Genomic DNA, 14,348 nt, shown 5'->3' with positions numbered 1-14,348 from the left:
TTTCCCGGGACGTGTGAGTACACAGTGTAACGGTGGCGGGGCATTGTAATCAAAATTTGAACCCGTCCGGGCAGTCTGTCCCAGAAGAAGTTACACCGACAGGTAGAAGACTTGGGTTAATGCGTGGGCAGGAGGAGTAAGTAACCTTGGTTGCTACTGGAGAATTCATCCTTTTTCGTCTTCATTGCGTTTGTGTGTATCCAGGTCAGCCGAGCTCCCGAGCTGCTTCTCAGACCAACGTCTACCTCGATGCCTTTGGGTACCGTGAAAACCAGGCCTTTGACACAATGAGTTTGGATAGTAGTGACTCTATTGAAACCAGCATCTCTGCTTGCTCACCTGACAACATCTCCAGGTAGGTGACACAAAGGCCTGTCAGCAGTGTGTATGCGCTGATGAAAATAACTGTTAAAGACGTCTTTAGAATAAGTTGAAATGGGACAGAAAGTTGGATGAAGTGGGGAGGGCTTGCTAGCAAAAAATTAAATAAAAAAAGAGTTTCCTGCCTTTCATGTTCCCTCCTTGGAAAATAGGATGTGTAGAACTGAGCGTGTAGCATGAGTTAAGGGGGGAGGACTCTGTTGATTAGAGTTGTAGGGATCAGCTTACGGAAGACAGAAAACATAAAGGGGTGTGTGCGCGGGTGCCTTTCCAGTCAGCCCCCTCAGGTTCAGATTAACTGAGCAAACCAACATGAGTGTGGAGGTCCATTTAGGGGTTCAGCCCCCCGACTGGAGTAAAACCATGTGTGCCTGCTTTCCCTCAATCCTTTTTACATCTTTTGTCTCCCCTCCTCTTGTTTCTCTGAATGGTATGGTCTCGTTCCAGCAGATTTGAAACCATTTGCAGAGTTACATCTCTGTTTTGCGCGTTTTTATTCTCAGTGTGCTTTGGCTCAGATTAGGCTGCATGAGGTTATATTGCACTGGAAGTCACGTTGGGGAATGTGGATCAGTTTTATGACAGAGCTGGAGTTTTTTTGTTAATTTGCAGTGATGAGTCCTGTTTCGGGAGATAGAAGTGTTAGAACAATTTTTTTCCCAAGTAGTCCAGAACTCGAATAAATACATTTGGAACTGCATGGGTGTGTATTGACAATGAGTGCAGTTACCTCTCGTCGATTGAGGTAAGAAAAATGCCATCGGTGGTACTGTTTAATTCATATTTGACTTTGGTGATATGTTGATATTCATTCATAATTAAGTACTTTTTCATTTAATAGTAACAAGTGCTCTAATTTCTTTCAAAATGATTCGACTTGTTACTGTTTTTGGATTCTTTGCTGGTGTTTTGTTGAGAAAAAGCATCTGGAAACTGATGAAGAAGACAATGAAAAAATAGCAGAGTGGGGGAAAAAAGAGGGTTTTTTTCCCTTTTGCAAATGTTCTAGTTTTTTTGTTGGTTTTTTTTCATGCCCTCCCTCCCGTTTCTTTTTTGTCCTCTCTGCACTCGGGCTGCTCCAAATTTCTCCACCCTGTCTCGCTTCCTGATTTGTTTATAGTTCAGTCTGATGTGCACCATTCTTCTTAGCACTGTTGTGACATCAACACCGGGTATTCATTTCCTCCTGGATCCAGATAAGAAGAGGTGTGTGTGTGTGTGTGTGTGTGTGTGTGTGTGTGTGTGTGTGTGTGTACATTGCTTATGTTGCTTAAATCTGGTTACACGGTCTTATTTTGGGAATTGGCCTTCCCCTGAGTATAAAAAGGCAAATTCCAATAACAGAAATATTTAAAAGGTAGTGCTCAGACTTGGATTAAGGTTAGGGTAAAGCAGGTTATGTTCAGGGCTTGGGTAAGGTTTCATAAAATGAATGTAAGTCAGCACGGCGGTGGTACCAGAAGTGCATTTGTGAGAGTAAATAGACTTGGCAAGAAAATTAGTGTGAGAAAAAGAATTACTGCTTGACGTGACAGAGAAATACATACATAGATCCTTTCGCTGTGATGTCAGGAGTGAGTGTCATGTGTAGACCATATGCAGTTTGGGAGACTCTAAATCAGACAAGGCCTCAAAGACCTAAAGAGATAACATAGATGGTTTGCCTTGGCAACGCGGCCTCTTTTCTTAATGGATTTCCTCTTTGATTTAGCACACACACACACACACACACACACACACACACACACACACACACACACACACACACGCACACACACACACGCACACACACACACACACACACACACACGCACACACAACCAGTGAATAATCAGTATTCTCAGGACAGTTTAGCGTTTACTTTGGAATGTTAAACAGAGTTCTTCTTTTTGGCTGTAGATCTACATGTGTTGTATGCATGTATGTACACACACTGCAACCATTCATCGACCAACTCGAAAAACTCCATTATGAAAAAATCCTCGATGCAAGTTTTTCACTTTGATGTTTTTTTTTAATCCGCAACTCTTTAGGGCTCAGTTGTCACCATGACTATGTGAGCGTTTCACCCACACTAGAGACTACAAATACAGCTGCAATAGAAGATGTAGATGAACTGTTTAAATTAGGCAGCTTACTAAAGCCGTCCCACTTTTTATCACAATGTTAACTGCAGGGGTGAGTCTAAAGGGGGGCATGGGGTGTTCTAGGCCATATTTATTTGAAGACTTTAGTACCATGACTTTGCAGATTTATAGTAATTAAAGTGTTTTATTTATTAAATGGTATTGTATATAATATTTAAAAATATAAAAAATAAAAGTGCTAAGTTGCACACTGAATCATTACTAGCATTAATTGTTATTAGAGCTGGGCGATAGAACGATAACGATATGTATCACGATATAACTTTTACTCGATAGAGAAATTAAGCTATCGCGATAGACCTCGCCGCTCTTGTCCTCTTAAAAAAAATTTTAAAAAAAAGGTCAGCCAATCCAAATTAAGCAGCGCAGAGCCGAACCAATCACAGCCGCAGCGTCACGTCGCGTGACTTGTTACGTACAGCACAAGTGCCAAGCCGCACGTGTGTTTGTTTGGGAAACAGCCAGCGGGTAATGGAGCCAGCGCGTAATGGAGGAAATGAGTGTGCCGACTAGAAAAATCAACCGAGCGTGACCGAAGAGAAAACAGATGATGGTTCCAATGCCGGAGAGATTGTCGAACGGAAGAGCCATAGAAGTTCCGTAGTGTGAAGGTATTTCGGCTATTTCAAGTCTGACAAAAACAGAGTAGCGTGCACTGTAAATGTGCCGAAAGCAAGTCACACTGTGCGCCACGTTATTGTTTCGGTGAAATGAATTTCTACAATACTGTTACTGTTAATTCTACTCTCTGCAGTGTTTAAATGCTTACATATACACACAGTTACTGTCCGTCCACACACACGACTCTGTTCTGCTTCTATGCCCCAGCTTTGTTTACTTTTTCCCACCGAGGCTTCTAGACTTCTGATTGGCCAACATTTCTACACGGTTAGGAATCTAGCGCCACCTGCTGCTTTGGCATGTTCATAGCAGCGTTTTCCTTCATTTCTGCCTTTATGTGTGGACGGGATTATTTTTTAAAACGAAAACGGAAAATCTCCGTTTTCAAAAATACCCGTGTACGCGTGGACGTAGCCTCAGTCTCTGACTGGAAGCGCTAATTCGTCATTCGGCTTTTGTCAGACTAAAGTAACTGTTAAAACTGTTTGAAAAGCTCAGCTATACAACAAGGAGAGATTGAGAATTTCCTTTTAGTTCTCAGTTTATTTGATATTGACAAAAGTTAGTCAGTTTTGTCTGTTCTTCTGTAAAACAAACTAAGATTTATTTTTAGAATTAATATTTTGTTTCTAAGTGGAATTGACAATTTAGTCTGTTTCGTTTGTTCTATTTTGAAACTTAAACGCTTTAGCGGCTGCCTTTTGTGTAGTTTGCAATATTTGCCCTTATTTATCTGAAAAAGTCTCATGTTCCTTAAGTACATCTACCCTGTTGAACTTATTATGGGAAATAAATATTTAAATAAAAACAAGCTGCTGATTATTTCACATTTTACTTGTGAGCAACGGCACATTTAAATCTTACAAATATAGTTATTTGGCTTATATCGTGATAGATATCGTTATCGCCTGAAATGAAAAAAACATATCGTGATATGAAAAAATCTCATATCGCCCAGCTCTAATTGTTATTATTAATTATTAACAGTTATACCAATAAGAATGTCACTTTTATGCTGACATGCTAGCTTCTCTTCACTGACTGAATATTTACTATTGCTCAGTGATAAGACATAAGTATTTCTAATCCGATTACTTGATTAACTCGAGTACTAAAACAATATCGATAGCTGGAGCCCTATATTGGATTATAGTAATGCCAACATTCATCAAACAATTTCAAAGAAAAGTCCAAGTTCATTGATTTTCTCATGTCGCGTGTTGGTGTACCCACTGTTTTTTTTTTATTAACTCGCGAGCTGCTCCCTTGCATTTTTGGAAAATCCCAAAGTGGGTTTTTTGTTTGTTTTTCTATAAGTGTCAAGTGTTTGATGTAAAGCAAAAGGTACATTATTTTCTATAATTGTTGCTGTATGTGCTTTTTGCGCTGTAGTGCCAGTACGTCAAATGTAGCCAAGCTGGAGGAGATGGAGCGCCTGCTGAGAGAGGCGCAGGCCGAGAAGAACCGCCTCCTCGAACACAAGGTCACTATTTGATTTATTCATATTTTCACATTTTATTTAATGTTAGAGAGATATGTAGCGTTAAAGCCAACATGCAGATCAGTCGAGTATCTTTGTAATAATTCCAAACCTTAAAGATAGAGGTGCTACTTCATTTGCCCAAACTGCAAAATTGTTGTGTTTTTTATGTGTGTGTCATTAAATAACCTGTGACTGCATCTGAATCGTTCTTAAGGAGCGGGAAATGGAATTTCGAAAGCAGGCCTTGGAAGAGGAGAGGAGGAGACGGGAGGATCTGGAGAAAAGGTTACAAGAGGAGACCAACAGACGCCAGAAACTGATCGACCGCGAGGTGAAGCTTCGAGAAAAGCAGAGGGTGCAGGTAAGAGGTCTGGGAAGAGCTGTGGATAATAGAGGTTCTTTATCCAAAACATACGTATGAACTTCAAGGGAACTAACCTTTTACCTTCTTTTGACAGTGCACTCTGTCTTGTTTCTGTAGCTTACTTTTATACATTTCAGACTAGGGCTGGGCGATATGACCCAAAATTCATATTTTGATATTTTTAGCTGGATGGCGATATACGATATATGTCTCGATATATTTTTTTTTAAAGCCATAAGGTAAGAACAAAAAGACAGTTCTTAGTCAAAGCTGTGTCCCAGATGTCACACAGGCACTTTTATTAACATACAGCATAGATGTACATGAAGCAATTACTCAAAAAGAAATTATCAGCATTTATTAAATAATCATGCTCCATAAATAAAAGAAAACAATGTTGTTTTTGTGCATAACAAAAGCTCAAAATTGTGCAGTCAAAATGTAAACTAAAAGACGATGAGCATAATAACAAAGACAGATTTCACAGCTGCTCTGTTCCCAAGTTCTACTGCGTGACTGACAGCCTGGAGTTTGAAATCCTCTTTGTAACTGTGTCTTTTAACAGGTGCCATTTATGGTGCTTATACACACACAATACGGTAATATTACGTTGAAGCACAATACGTATCACTCCGCGAGGCTCCAGACTACGGTAGCCGTAATGCTCCGACAATCCATCAAGCGGTGCAACTTCGTAGCTTACCAAAGTCGTACTAAAACATTTTTTGACAGATTGCTGAGCGCCGTGTACCACATAAAATCGGTTCGCGGTCAGATTTTAGGCCATGCAGCTCCTGTGGGCTGCATGTCGTTAGCGCGGTTAGCTCGCTAACACATTGACGCCGACCAGCCCCACGCACGGGGCGATCCGCGGTAACTCGTTAACGGAGATTTGCCGTGTTCACCTTGTCGTTGCCTGCAGGTGAAGCTGTGGGGGAGGGGGAGTTGTTCAGTGAAGGAGAGGCGAGGCTGAGTGAGTTTGCGTAGAGACAAAAGTGGACGAAAGAGAGGCAAACTTGCGGCTCCACAAGTATAATTATAATGTAACATATCAATATAAACGATATTGTCACATCTTACATCTCGTATGAAGATATATTGATATTTTTAAAAAACTCGATATATCGCCCAGCCCTATTTCAGACATACTTACAGCACCTCCTTCTGCATGGTTTTAATCATGTCTGTGTTGACAGTTCTCATAGTAAGCTTCATTTATCATCTTTAGTTCTTTTTCCCGGACCATCAAATGTTGGCAGCAGAACAAAGAGAGAGAAATACTCTGATGTTTCCTAATGTATGACTTTCTGTAAATCTTTGTATTTTATAGGAATTTGGTAAAAACAAAAGAATTCATAAGAAATTATAAATACATCTTTGTCATTACATTCTCAAATGATTCCTCTCCCTCAAGTCCCGGCCTCTTACTCGGTATCTGCCTGTGAGGAAGGACGATTTTGACTTGCGGGCTCACATTGAGTCGGCGGGCCACAGCCTAGACACGTGCTTCCACCTGTCCATCTCTGAAAAGACCTGCCGAGGCTACTTGGTCAAGATGGGAGGCAAAATCAAAACGTGGAAGAAACGCTGGTTCGTCTTTGACCGCAACAGACGCACACTATCCTACTACGCAGGTAAGGACAGCACACACTTGCAACCACACTCAGCAAAGTCTGATTAAAAACAATTAAAAAAACTCTCTGTGTAGATAGAATCACACACATAAATGTTAAAGTTGTGTATTTCTTCTAATTTGGCATGTACTCGTATGTTCTCTCCAGACAAGCACGAAGTCAAGTTGAAAGGAGTCATTTACTTCCAAGCTATTGAAGAAGTATACTACGATCACTTGAAGAATGCACACAAGGTATGCATTCTCCAACGCTGATACAAAAAGTGCATCATAACTCTTTCTTCTTCATTCACAATTCATTCTCTCTCCCTCCTTCAGAGCCCAAACCCCTCCCTGACCTTCAGCGTGAAGACTCACGATAGGGTCTACTACATGGTTGCTCCCTCTCCCGAGGCCATGAGGATCTGGATGGATGTGATCGTCACAGGCGCTGAGGGATACACTCAGTTCATGGTGTAGTGAAGCAGATGTACGGGCCTCATGTTTTTTTTAATGCTGCAGTCCTTTGTGGGTTTTGAAGACAAAAGTATCAGCTCCTTATTTTCCTCCTGGATGAAGCTTATGTGCATTTGTGTTACACAGATAACACTTCATGTTGTGTTACAGAGCTCTCATGTGAAATTGCGGGCAGATATTGGACAGTTTAACAGTTTAAGCGTCTTCAGAGAAGAATAACGTTTTTTTGTTCTGATTTTTTTATGTAAGTTAGAAACATTAGTTAAACCAGAGCTGACTTTGGCCTCTATATTATGCCCTACAGTGTTCAACATTTTATACAAACTATACATATTTCCAATATTTCCAAAGAAACGGGGGGAAAGGCATTTAAAAGCCTTTGTACATTATGAAATGCCTCATAATCTAGTAAAGGTGTATTTTTTATTAAATGAATTCATTTCATGTATGATTAATGGGGCATTCTCAGGTCTTAAATCTGTGCGTGGATGTGCATGCATGCATCATATGATCATGTGTGAGTATATACACATGTGATGAATTGCCTGCTCTGTGTGCGCGCGCAGGCACTCTGTGCACATTGCCTATTTACTATGGGCTTTTCCTGTAGCTCCAAGGTGCTGTACTTACACGGTAAATGACACTAATATTCCAAACCACACTCGCACAAACCAAACTAATCAGCCCTTCTCTGAATGGATGCAGATGCCGGGTTTACAACAGTGTCAGCATAGGTAACGTGTTAATAAAACGCCAACGTATTTGTACATTTTGCCTGCTAATTTCTTAAATGTTATGACATGTATGGTCCATTATCAACTAAAGATGTGTGTTTGTGCCTTTTAATCACATTTTAAATATTTTTTTAGCACTACATGCATCTACATACAAAACGGCAAAGTGGTGAGAAAGTACGCTAGTGTGGAATTGCGGTCCTGGATGCTTTTTTAAGGAAGAACTTCAGCAGGATGAAGTTTTATTGTTAGAAGTCAAGCAGACGAAATCTATGGTACACACATTTATTTGTCCTAAGGTGGCTGATTACTGTGCTGCTGCTTTAGTCCACTACATTTCATTACATTGCATTTATTACCACTAATTTAATGTGTTTTATTTTTTTAATGACTATTCCACTATGATCACTAATGCTGCTTTATGCATTATACTCCACACTGCATTGGCATATTTCTGTCCGCTGATAACTGCATTTATAATCTTGCCTCCTGTGTTTTTGCGTGCTGACCAAGCTTTATACATATGTGATACAATGTATATTTGGTTTCTTTGCTTTGAAATATCTTTTAAGTGGAATATTGTCTGTTTCGACATGACGTGCCGAGCATATTTTTACCAAACTAATGGAGTTGTCACAGAGGAAGCTTTCATGTGTTTTAATTCATCCAGTATTTTTATATAATTAATTTTTATGTTGATTTTACTGTATTTATGCCAGTACCATTGCATGTATCTTAATTTTGTATTTTCATATGAATAGTAAAAAAGAATATATAATAAATATAATCGTTTGTGTTGTTTTTGTCTTGAGGAATTCCTTTCTATGAGAACAGTGAAGCTGGAGCATTTTACAGGTTTCCACCAGCAGTATTTCCAACTGTGCTGTAGTGCAACCTGCCACAGATCACTGGGATAAAGAATCACAGACAGTAAAGACAAGAAGTCTTTATTTAAGTTCAGCTGAAATGTGTTATTACCTGTGTGAAACTCCTGGAATAAACATCATATGTGTCTGCACTCTCATTTGTCCTATGTTACAGTTACAGTACAGACAGGTGAAATCCACACAGCCAGCCCAGAATCAGGGATGCACCTACCTTACTCCACCAGCCTAAACTAAGCTCAGGACATCTGTTCCAGTTCATAGATACAAGGCCTTACTAAGTAAAGCACACTCCCCTAATCCGCCTGACACAATATTAATAATAAATATTTTGATATACCGGTAATGACACAAAAGAAAATAGTCAAGTATCATGCAGCAGAAAGACGTGTCTGAGATTTGTAAGAAACTACTTAAAAATTTATTTTTTGTGTGTGGATACACCTGCCTACATACCTGGCTGAAGGGGGCGTGGCTCCACCTCAGCTCCTCACTGAGCCATATTACAATGTGTATAAAATATCTGTGGCCTACAAACTATTACACACACACTGTGCTCACATGTTTTTGCTTTCACATTAGCTCGTCCAGGTACTCTCGGCACAGAAATATAAGTGGAGGAAAGGGTGTAGTCGATTTGGATCGGTTACCCATGATTCAATGCGGACATTAAATAAGTCAGACAGACAGCAAGGTTTGTATAAGTGCTTGGCGGAAGTTCTCTGTGATTTTAGTATCCGTGATTTATTCAACTTCCGTATTAAAATGCAACTCCTCTGCCCTCACTTTTTTTCACACACCCGTATGTAACTGTATGTGACAACAGCGCCCTATTTATAAGTCTGACTCTCATAACGAACGTGGTTGGTCCGAAGACAGTGGGATGTGGCACTTCCGCCCGAAGACCCACAAAGAGCACAGTCATCATTCGCTCCGTGGATCACCATGTGGCGCCAAATGTGAATCGCGATCTTGTTTACGCGTTTGAGGTTCTCCTTGTGGATTTCTATGATGTTCAGAAGGTGAAGCTCAACCACGTCAACGTGTTTGCGACTCACATCTGGGTCATCTTGTGCTTCACGGAGCGGCTGATGCCTGTGCTCCTTGTGGGTCTCTCCACTGTCAGTATTGATCAGCCTTTTACTAGCGACAGGCTAAAATGATAATATTACCGGACAGTGAACAGTTACGTTTATTACATGACAGCTACAATGAAAAAAAAATTGTCTCACAAATGTAACAATATTTTCTACTAAGGTAACTTTATTTTATTGTAGTCAGCTGTATATTTATCTTCATTGACCCACTGTATGTGACTGAAAGCTGATTTGAATTCCCAAATGGATCCAGGTTTAGGGGCATGGAGTTTGAGTGCCGCCATGTGGCAGCCATCGGTACTGTCACAGAGTCTGCTGGGATGCAGTACTGGCATGGTCAAATCTAAAACACGGCGGCTAATCTAGGTTGATTATTTATTAAACTGTCCGTGTATCTGCAGTTTGAGTTGCCTGTACCACCCCCGACAACTGAGGAAGCGATCCTCAGGACTTTCTATGCAGGCGCTGTGGAAAGCATCCTGGTATGGGAACAGCTGCGTTGAGGATCAAAAAGCTCTTCAGAGACTGATCCGTACGGCAGAACGCTGCTGCAGGACTGCTCTCCCCTCCCTACAGGACATCTACACCAGGAGATGTTGGTCTAGAGCAGCTCAGATACTGAAGGACCCCTCCCTTCCCGGTGTTGTCCGGCAACAAACTTCTACAATCAGGCAGAAGGTTCCGCATCATTCGGGCAAGAACAGACAGACTCAAGAGGAGCTTCAGCCATATTCCATATAAATCAGGTAACATACAAAAATAAAAATAGCTTCAAATACAGTCATGACAATAAAAGAATATGACTTTAAGTACTTAACAACATTACTTCAGTTATAGTGCACCAACATCTCTTACACATTAGCACTAAGGGAACACTGAATGACCTGGTGGTTTTTGTCCATAAAACTACTCGTCTAAGATTACCACAAAGTAAAAGATCTCTCAGCAAAATTCTGCAACATTTTAGGCACAATATTGCCCCGATCAAATCAGTGAGCTGGGACTTTTTATTCTAAACATGAACTACTGTTACAGCAACAGACATGAACTACTGGTGTCCCACACAACAACTCAATGTCCACTATGTGAAGGAGCCAAACACATGTTTTCTCCTCTCATTAACTGAGATGAACTGCTGGCATATTTGTTTTACATCTATACTGTCCAGTCTCTCCTGGTGGACATGGCAAAACGTTATTCATGCTTACATACAATTTTAGACAGATGTGGGCCAAAGCCTGGCACATACTTGCCATACTTGAGACCTCAGATTTAGGGAGACATTCAAAAGGGCTGTTTGGGGGGGGATATATACAAAAAACTTGAATTTTACAATGTTTATTTATCGGATAAAATAAGTTAAATGTCACCGTTATTAGAAACAGAAACAGGCCGGGGGTGTCCAAATTCAGAGGCTGCGTCCACCTGAGGACCAGGTGTTGTGACAAAAAGTGATTGTCTGCCAAAAACTGATTGCTTGTATTTAAACTGCTATAAATAACTTGTTGGTCTATAATATGTGAAACATGTGTCAAATATATCCCTCATAAGATAAGATTAGAGATAAGATAAGACTTTATTGATTCCACAACGGGGAAATTTTTGCATCACCTCAGCTCAGGTACAGATATCAGAAGGAAATACAAAAACACAATAAGTACAATCAATGAAAAAAAGTAAGATAATACACTATATACAATGGTAGCATACACAGTATGTGATTATGGATATGGTTGAAAATATGGAAGACATAAACTATATAGCTTGACATAACTATTGTACCACTACTATTCCTATTTATAGACATGTACACACACACATGTATACACTAAATATACATATACATACATATATACCTGCACATGTCCATACACATGGAAGGTCCATTATGCATGAAGTGGTGACCGTGGATGTTCACAGTGTCCAGTGAGTCATGACATCGTGATTGAGGAGTTATAGAGTCTAACTGCTGTTGGGATGAATGATCTGCGAAAGCGCTCCTTCCTGCAGCGAGGGTGTTTCAGTCTCTGACTAAAGGAGCTGCTCAGCCCACTCACATACTCATGCAGTGGGTGATGTGGATTGTTCATGATGGATGTCAGCTTTACTAACATCCTCCTCTCGCCAACCACCTCCACAGACTCCAGGGGACATCCCAGCACAGAGCTAGACCTCCGCACCAGTTTGTCAGTCCTGCTCCTGTCCCAATCCGTGCATCCACTCCCCCAGCAGGCCACTGCATAGAAAAGGGCAGATGCTACCACAGTGTCATAGAATGTCCTTAACAGAGTCCTGCAGACTCCGAAGGACCTCAGTCTCCTCAGCAGGTGGAGTCGACTCTGGCCCTTCTTATACAGGATGTCTGTATTTGTAGTCCAGTCCAGTTTATTGTTGAGGTGAACACCCAGGTACTTATAAGAGTCCACTATCTCAATGTCTTTCCCTTGGATGTTCACCGGTGTTGTAGGGGGTGACTTCCTCCTGAAGTCTATGATCATCTCCTTTGTCTTGCCGGCGTTGATTTGGAGTAAGTTGGTCTCACACCAGCCAACAAAGTCACTGACGACCCCCCTGTATTCCTGATCATTCCCATCTTATACGCATCCAATGATGGCTGTATCATCTGAGAACTTCTGTAGATGGCAATCGTCCGAATTATAACAGAAGTCTGAAGTGTAAAGGCTGAACAGGAAGGGTGAGAGAACCGTGCCCTGTGGTGCCCCTGTGCTGCAGATTACCACCTCGGACACACAGTCATGGAGCCTCACATACTGTGGTCTGTTAGTAAGGTAGTCGAATGATATCAAGTCATCTTGAGCAACAAACAACATTCCTGTAACAAGGTAGAAGCCGCAATCAGTTTTTGGCAGTGACTCTTATGTATCCTTTATTTATGCAGTTTAAAAAAATCTTGTTTACTTTAAAAATGTCTCTCTTAAGAGTAATCTGGCCAGGAGGACAGCTGAAATTGCATATATTAAACATATTTTAAGTGGACAAAAGGGAGCTGATTGATTATAATGTAAGTACAATAACACAGTTACAAAGATACTTGAGAAACAGGTAATTTTTAAATTTTATATATAACCCCTTTGTACTACCTGTTCACAGAAGTCTATTTAGTATCATACGTAACGATATTACACATAAAAAGCACACGGAAACATTGGAAATCACTTTTTTGGCACAACACCAGCTCAGATATTTGAAGTTTACACAGCTACATTCTCGTCTTCACGAGACAGGTGAAATCCACACAGCCAGCCCAGAATCAGGTATGCACCTATACCTTCCTCCACCAGCTTAAACTAAGCTCAGGACATCTGTTCCAGTTCATAGATACAAGGCCTTACTAAGTAAAGCACACTCCCCCAATCCACCTGACACAATATTAATAATAAATATTTTGATATAATGACACAACTACTTAAAAATGACATTTTTTGTGGATACACCTGCCTACATATCTGCCTGAAGGGGGCGTGGCTCCACCTCAGCTCCTCACTGAGCCATATTACACTACACCGTCCAATGTGTATAAAATATTTGTGGCCTACAAACTATTACACACACACTGAGCTCACATGTTTGGCTTTCACGTTAGCGCATCCAGGTAGTCTCGGCACAGAAATATAAATGGAGGCAAGGCTCTCGCTGATTTGGATAGGTTACCCATGATTCATTGCGGAAATGAAATGAACCAGACAGATAGCAAGGTTTGTAAGAGTGCCTGGCGGAAAGTTCTCTGTGATACAGTATCCGTGATTTATTCAACCTCCGTATTAAAACTCCTCTGCCCTCGCTTTTTGCACACACCCGTATGTAACTGTATGTGACAACAGCGCCCTATTTATAAGTCTGACGCTAGCGAAGCACGTGGTTGGTCCGAAGACAGTGCGACGTGGCACCTCCGCCCGAAGACTCTCAAAGAGGTCAGCTATCGTTCGCTCCGTGGATCACCTTGTGGCGCGAAATGTGAATCGCGGTCTCGTTTACGCGTTTGAGGTTCTCCTTGTGGATTTCCATGATGTTCAGAAGGTGAAGCTCAACCACGTCAACAAGTTTGCGACTCACATCCGGGCCACCTTGTGCTTCACGGAGCGACTGATGGCTGTGCTCCCTGTTTGTCTCGCCACTGTCAGTATTGATCAGCCTTTTACTAGCGACAGGCTAAAATGATAATATACCGGCCAGTGAACAGTTACGTTTATGACATGACAGCTACAATCAAACATTTTATACGCTGGTAGTCTTATTTTATTGTAGTCAGCTGTCTATTTATCTTCATTGACCCACTGTATGTGACTGAAAGCTGATTTGAATTCCCAAATGGATCCAGGTTTAGGGGCATGGAGTTTGAGTGCCGCCATGTGGCAGCCATCGGTACTGTCACAGAGTCTGCTGGGATGCAGTACTGGCATGGTCAAATCTAAAACACGGCGGCAAATCTAGGTTGATTATTTATTAAACTGTCCGTGTATCTGCAGTTTGAGTTGCCTGTACCACCCCCGACAACTGAGGAAGCGATCCTCAGGACTTTCTATGCAG

The 14,348-nt window shown here is 41.1% G+C and overlaps 1 protein-coding gene across 4 annotated transcripts in view; it reads left to right on the top strand.

Annotated features, from left to right (window-relative positions):
- Positions 1–8,574, top strand: part of phldb2b (pleckstrin homology-like domain, family B, member 2b) — a 39,177-nt gene extending 30,603 nt beyond the window's left edge. For 2 of the 4 annotated variants that reach the window (XM_082547705.1, XM_082547703.1), the window contains 6 exons: positions 205–355; positions 4,542–4,632; positions 4,847–4,993; positions 6,411–6,630; positions 6,778–6,863; positions 6,948–8,574. In XM_082547705.1, coding sequence (XP_082403831.1) covers positions 205–355; positions 4,542–4,632; positions 4,847–4,993; positions 6,411–6,630; positions 6,778–6,863; positions 6,948–7,088 — 836 coding nt within the window. In that variant the 3' untranslated portion in view covers positions 7,089–8,574. The remainder of the gene's footprint in view (positions 1–204; positions 356–4,541; positions 4,633–4,846; positions 4,994–6,410; positions 6,631–6,777; positions 6,864–6,947) is intronic. The other 2 variants (XM_082547704.1, XM_082547706.1) reach the window with 2 other exon arrangements.
- Positions 8,575–14,348: the final 5,774 nt, after the last annotated feature.

This window comes from Aulonocara stuartgranti (genome assembly GCF_965226115.1).
Source record: "Aulonocara stuartgranti genome assembly, chromosome: 9".
NCBI classification, from domain to species: Eukaryota; Metazoa; Chordata; class Actinopteri; order Cichliformes; family Cichlidae; genus Aulonocara; species Aulonocara stuartgranti.
This window is presented reverse-complemented; position numbering and strand designations above follow the sequence as displayed.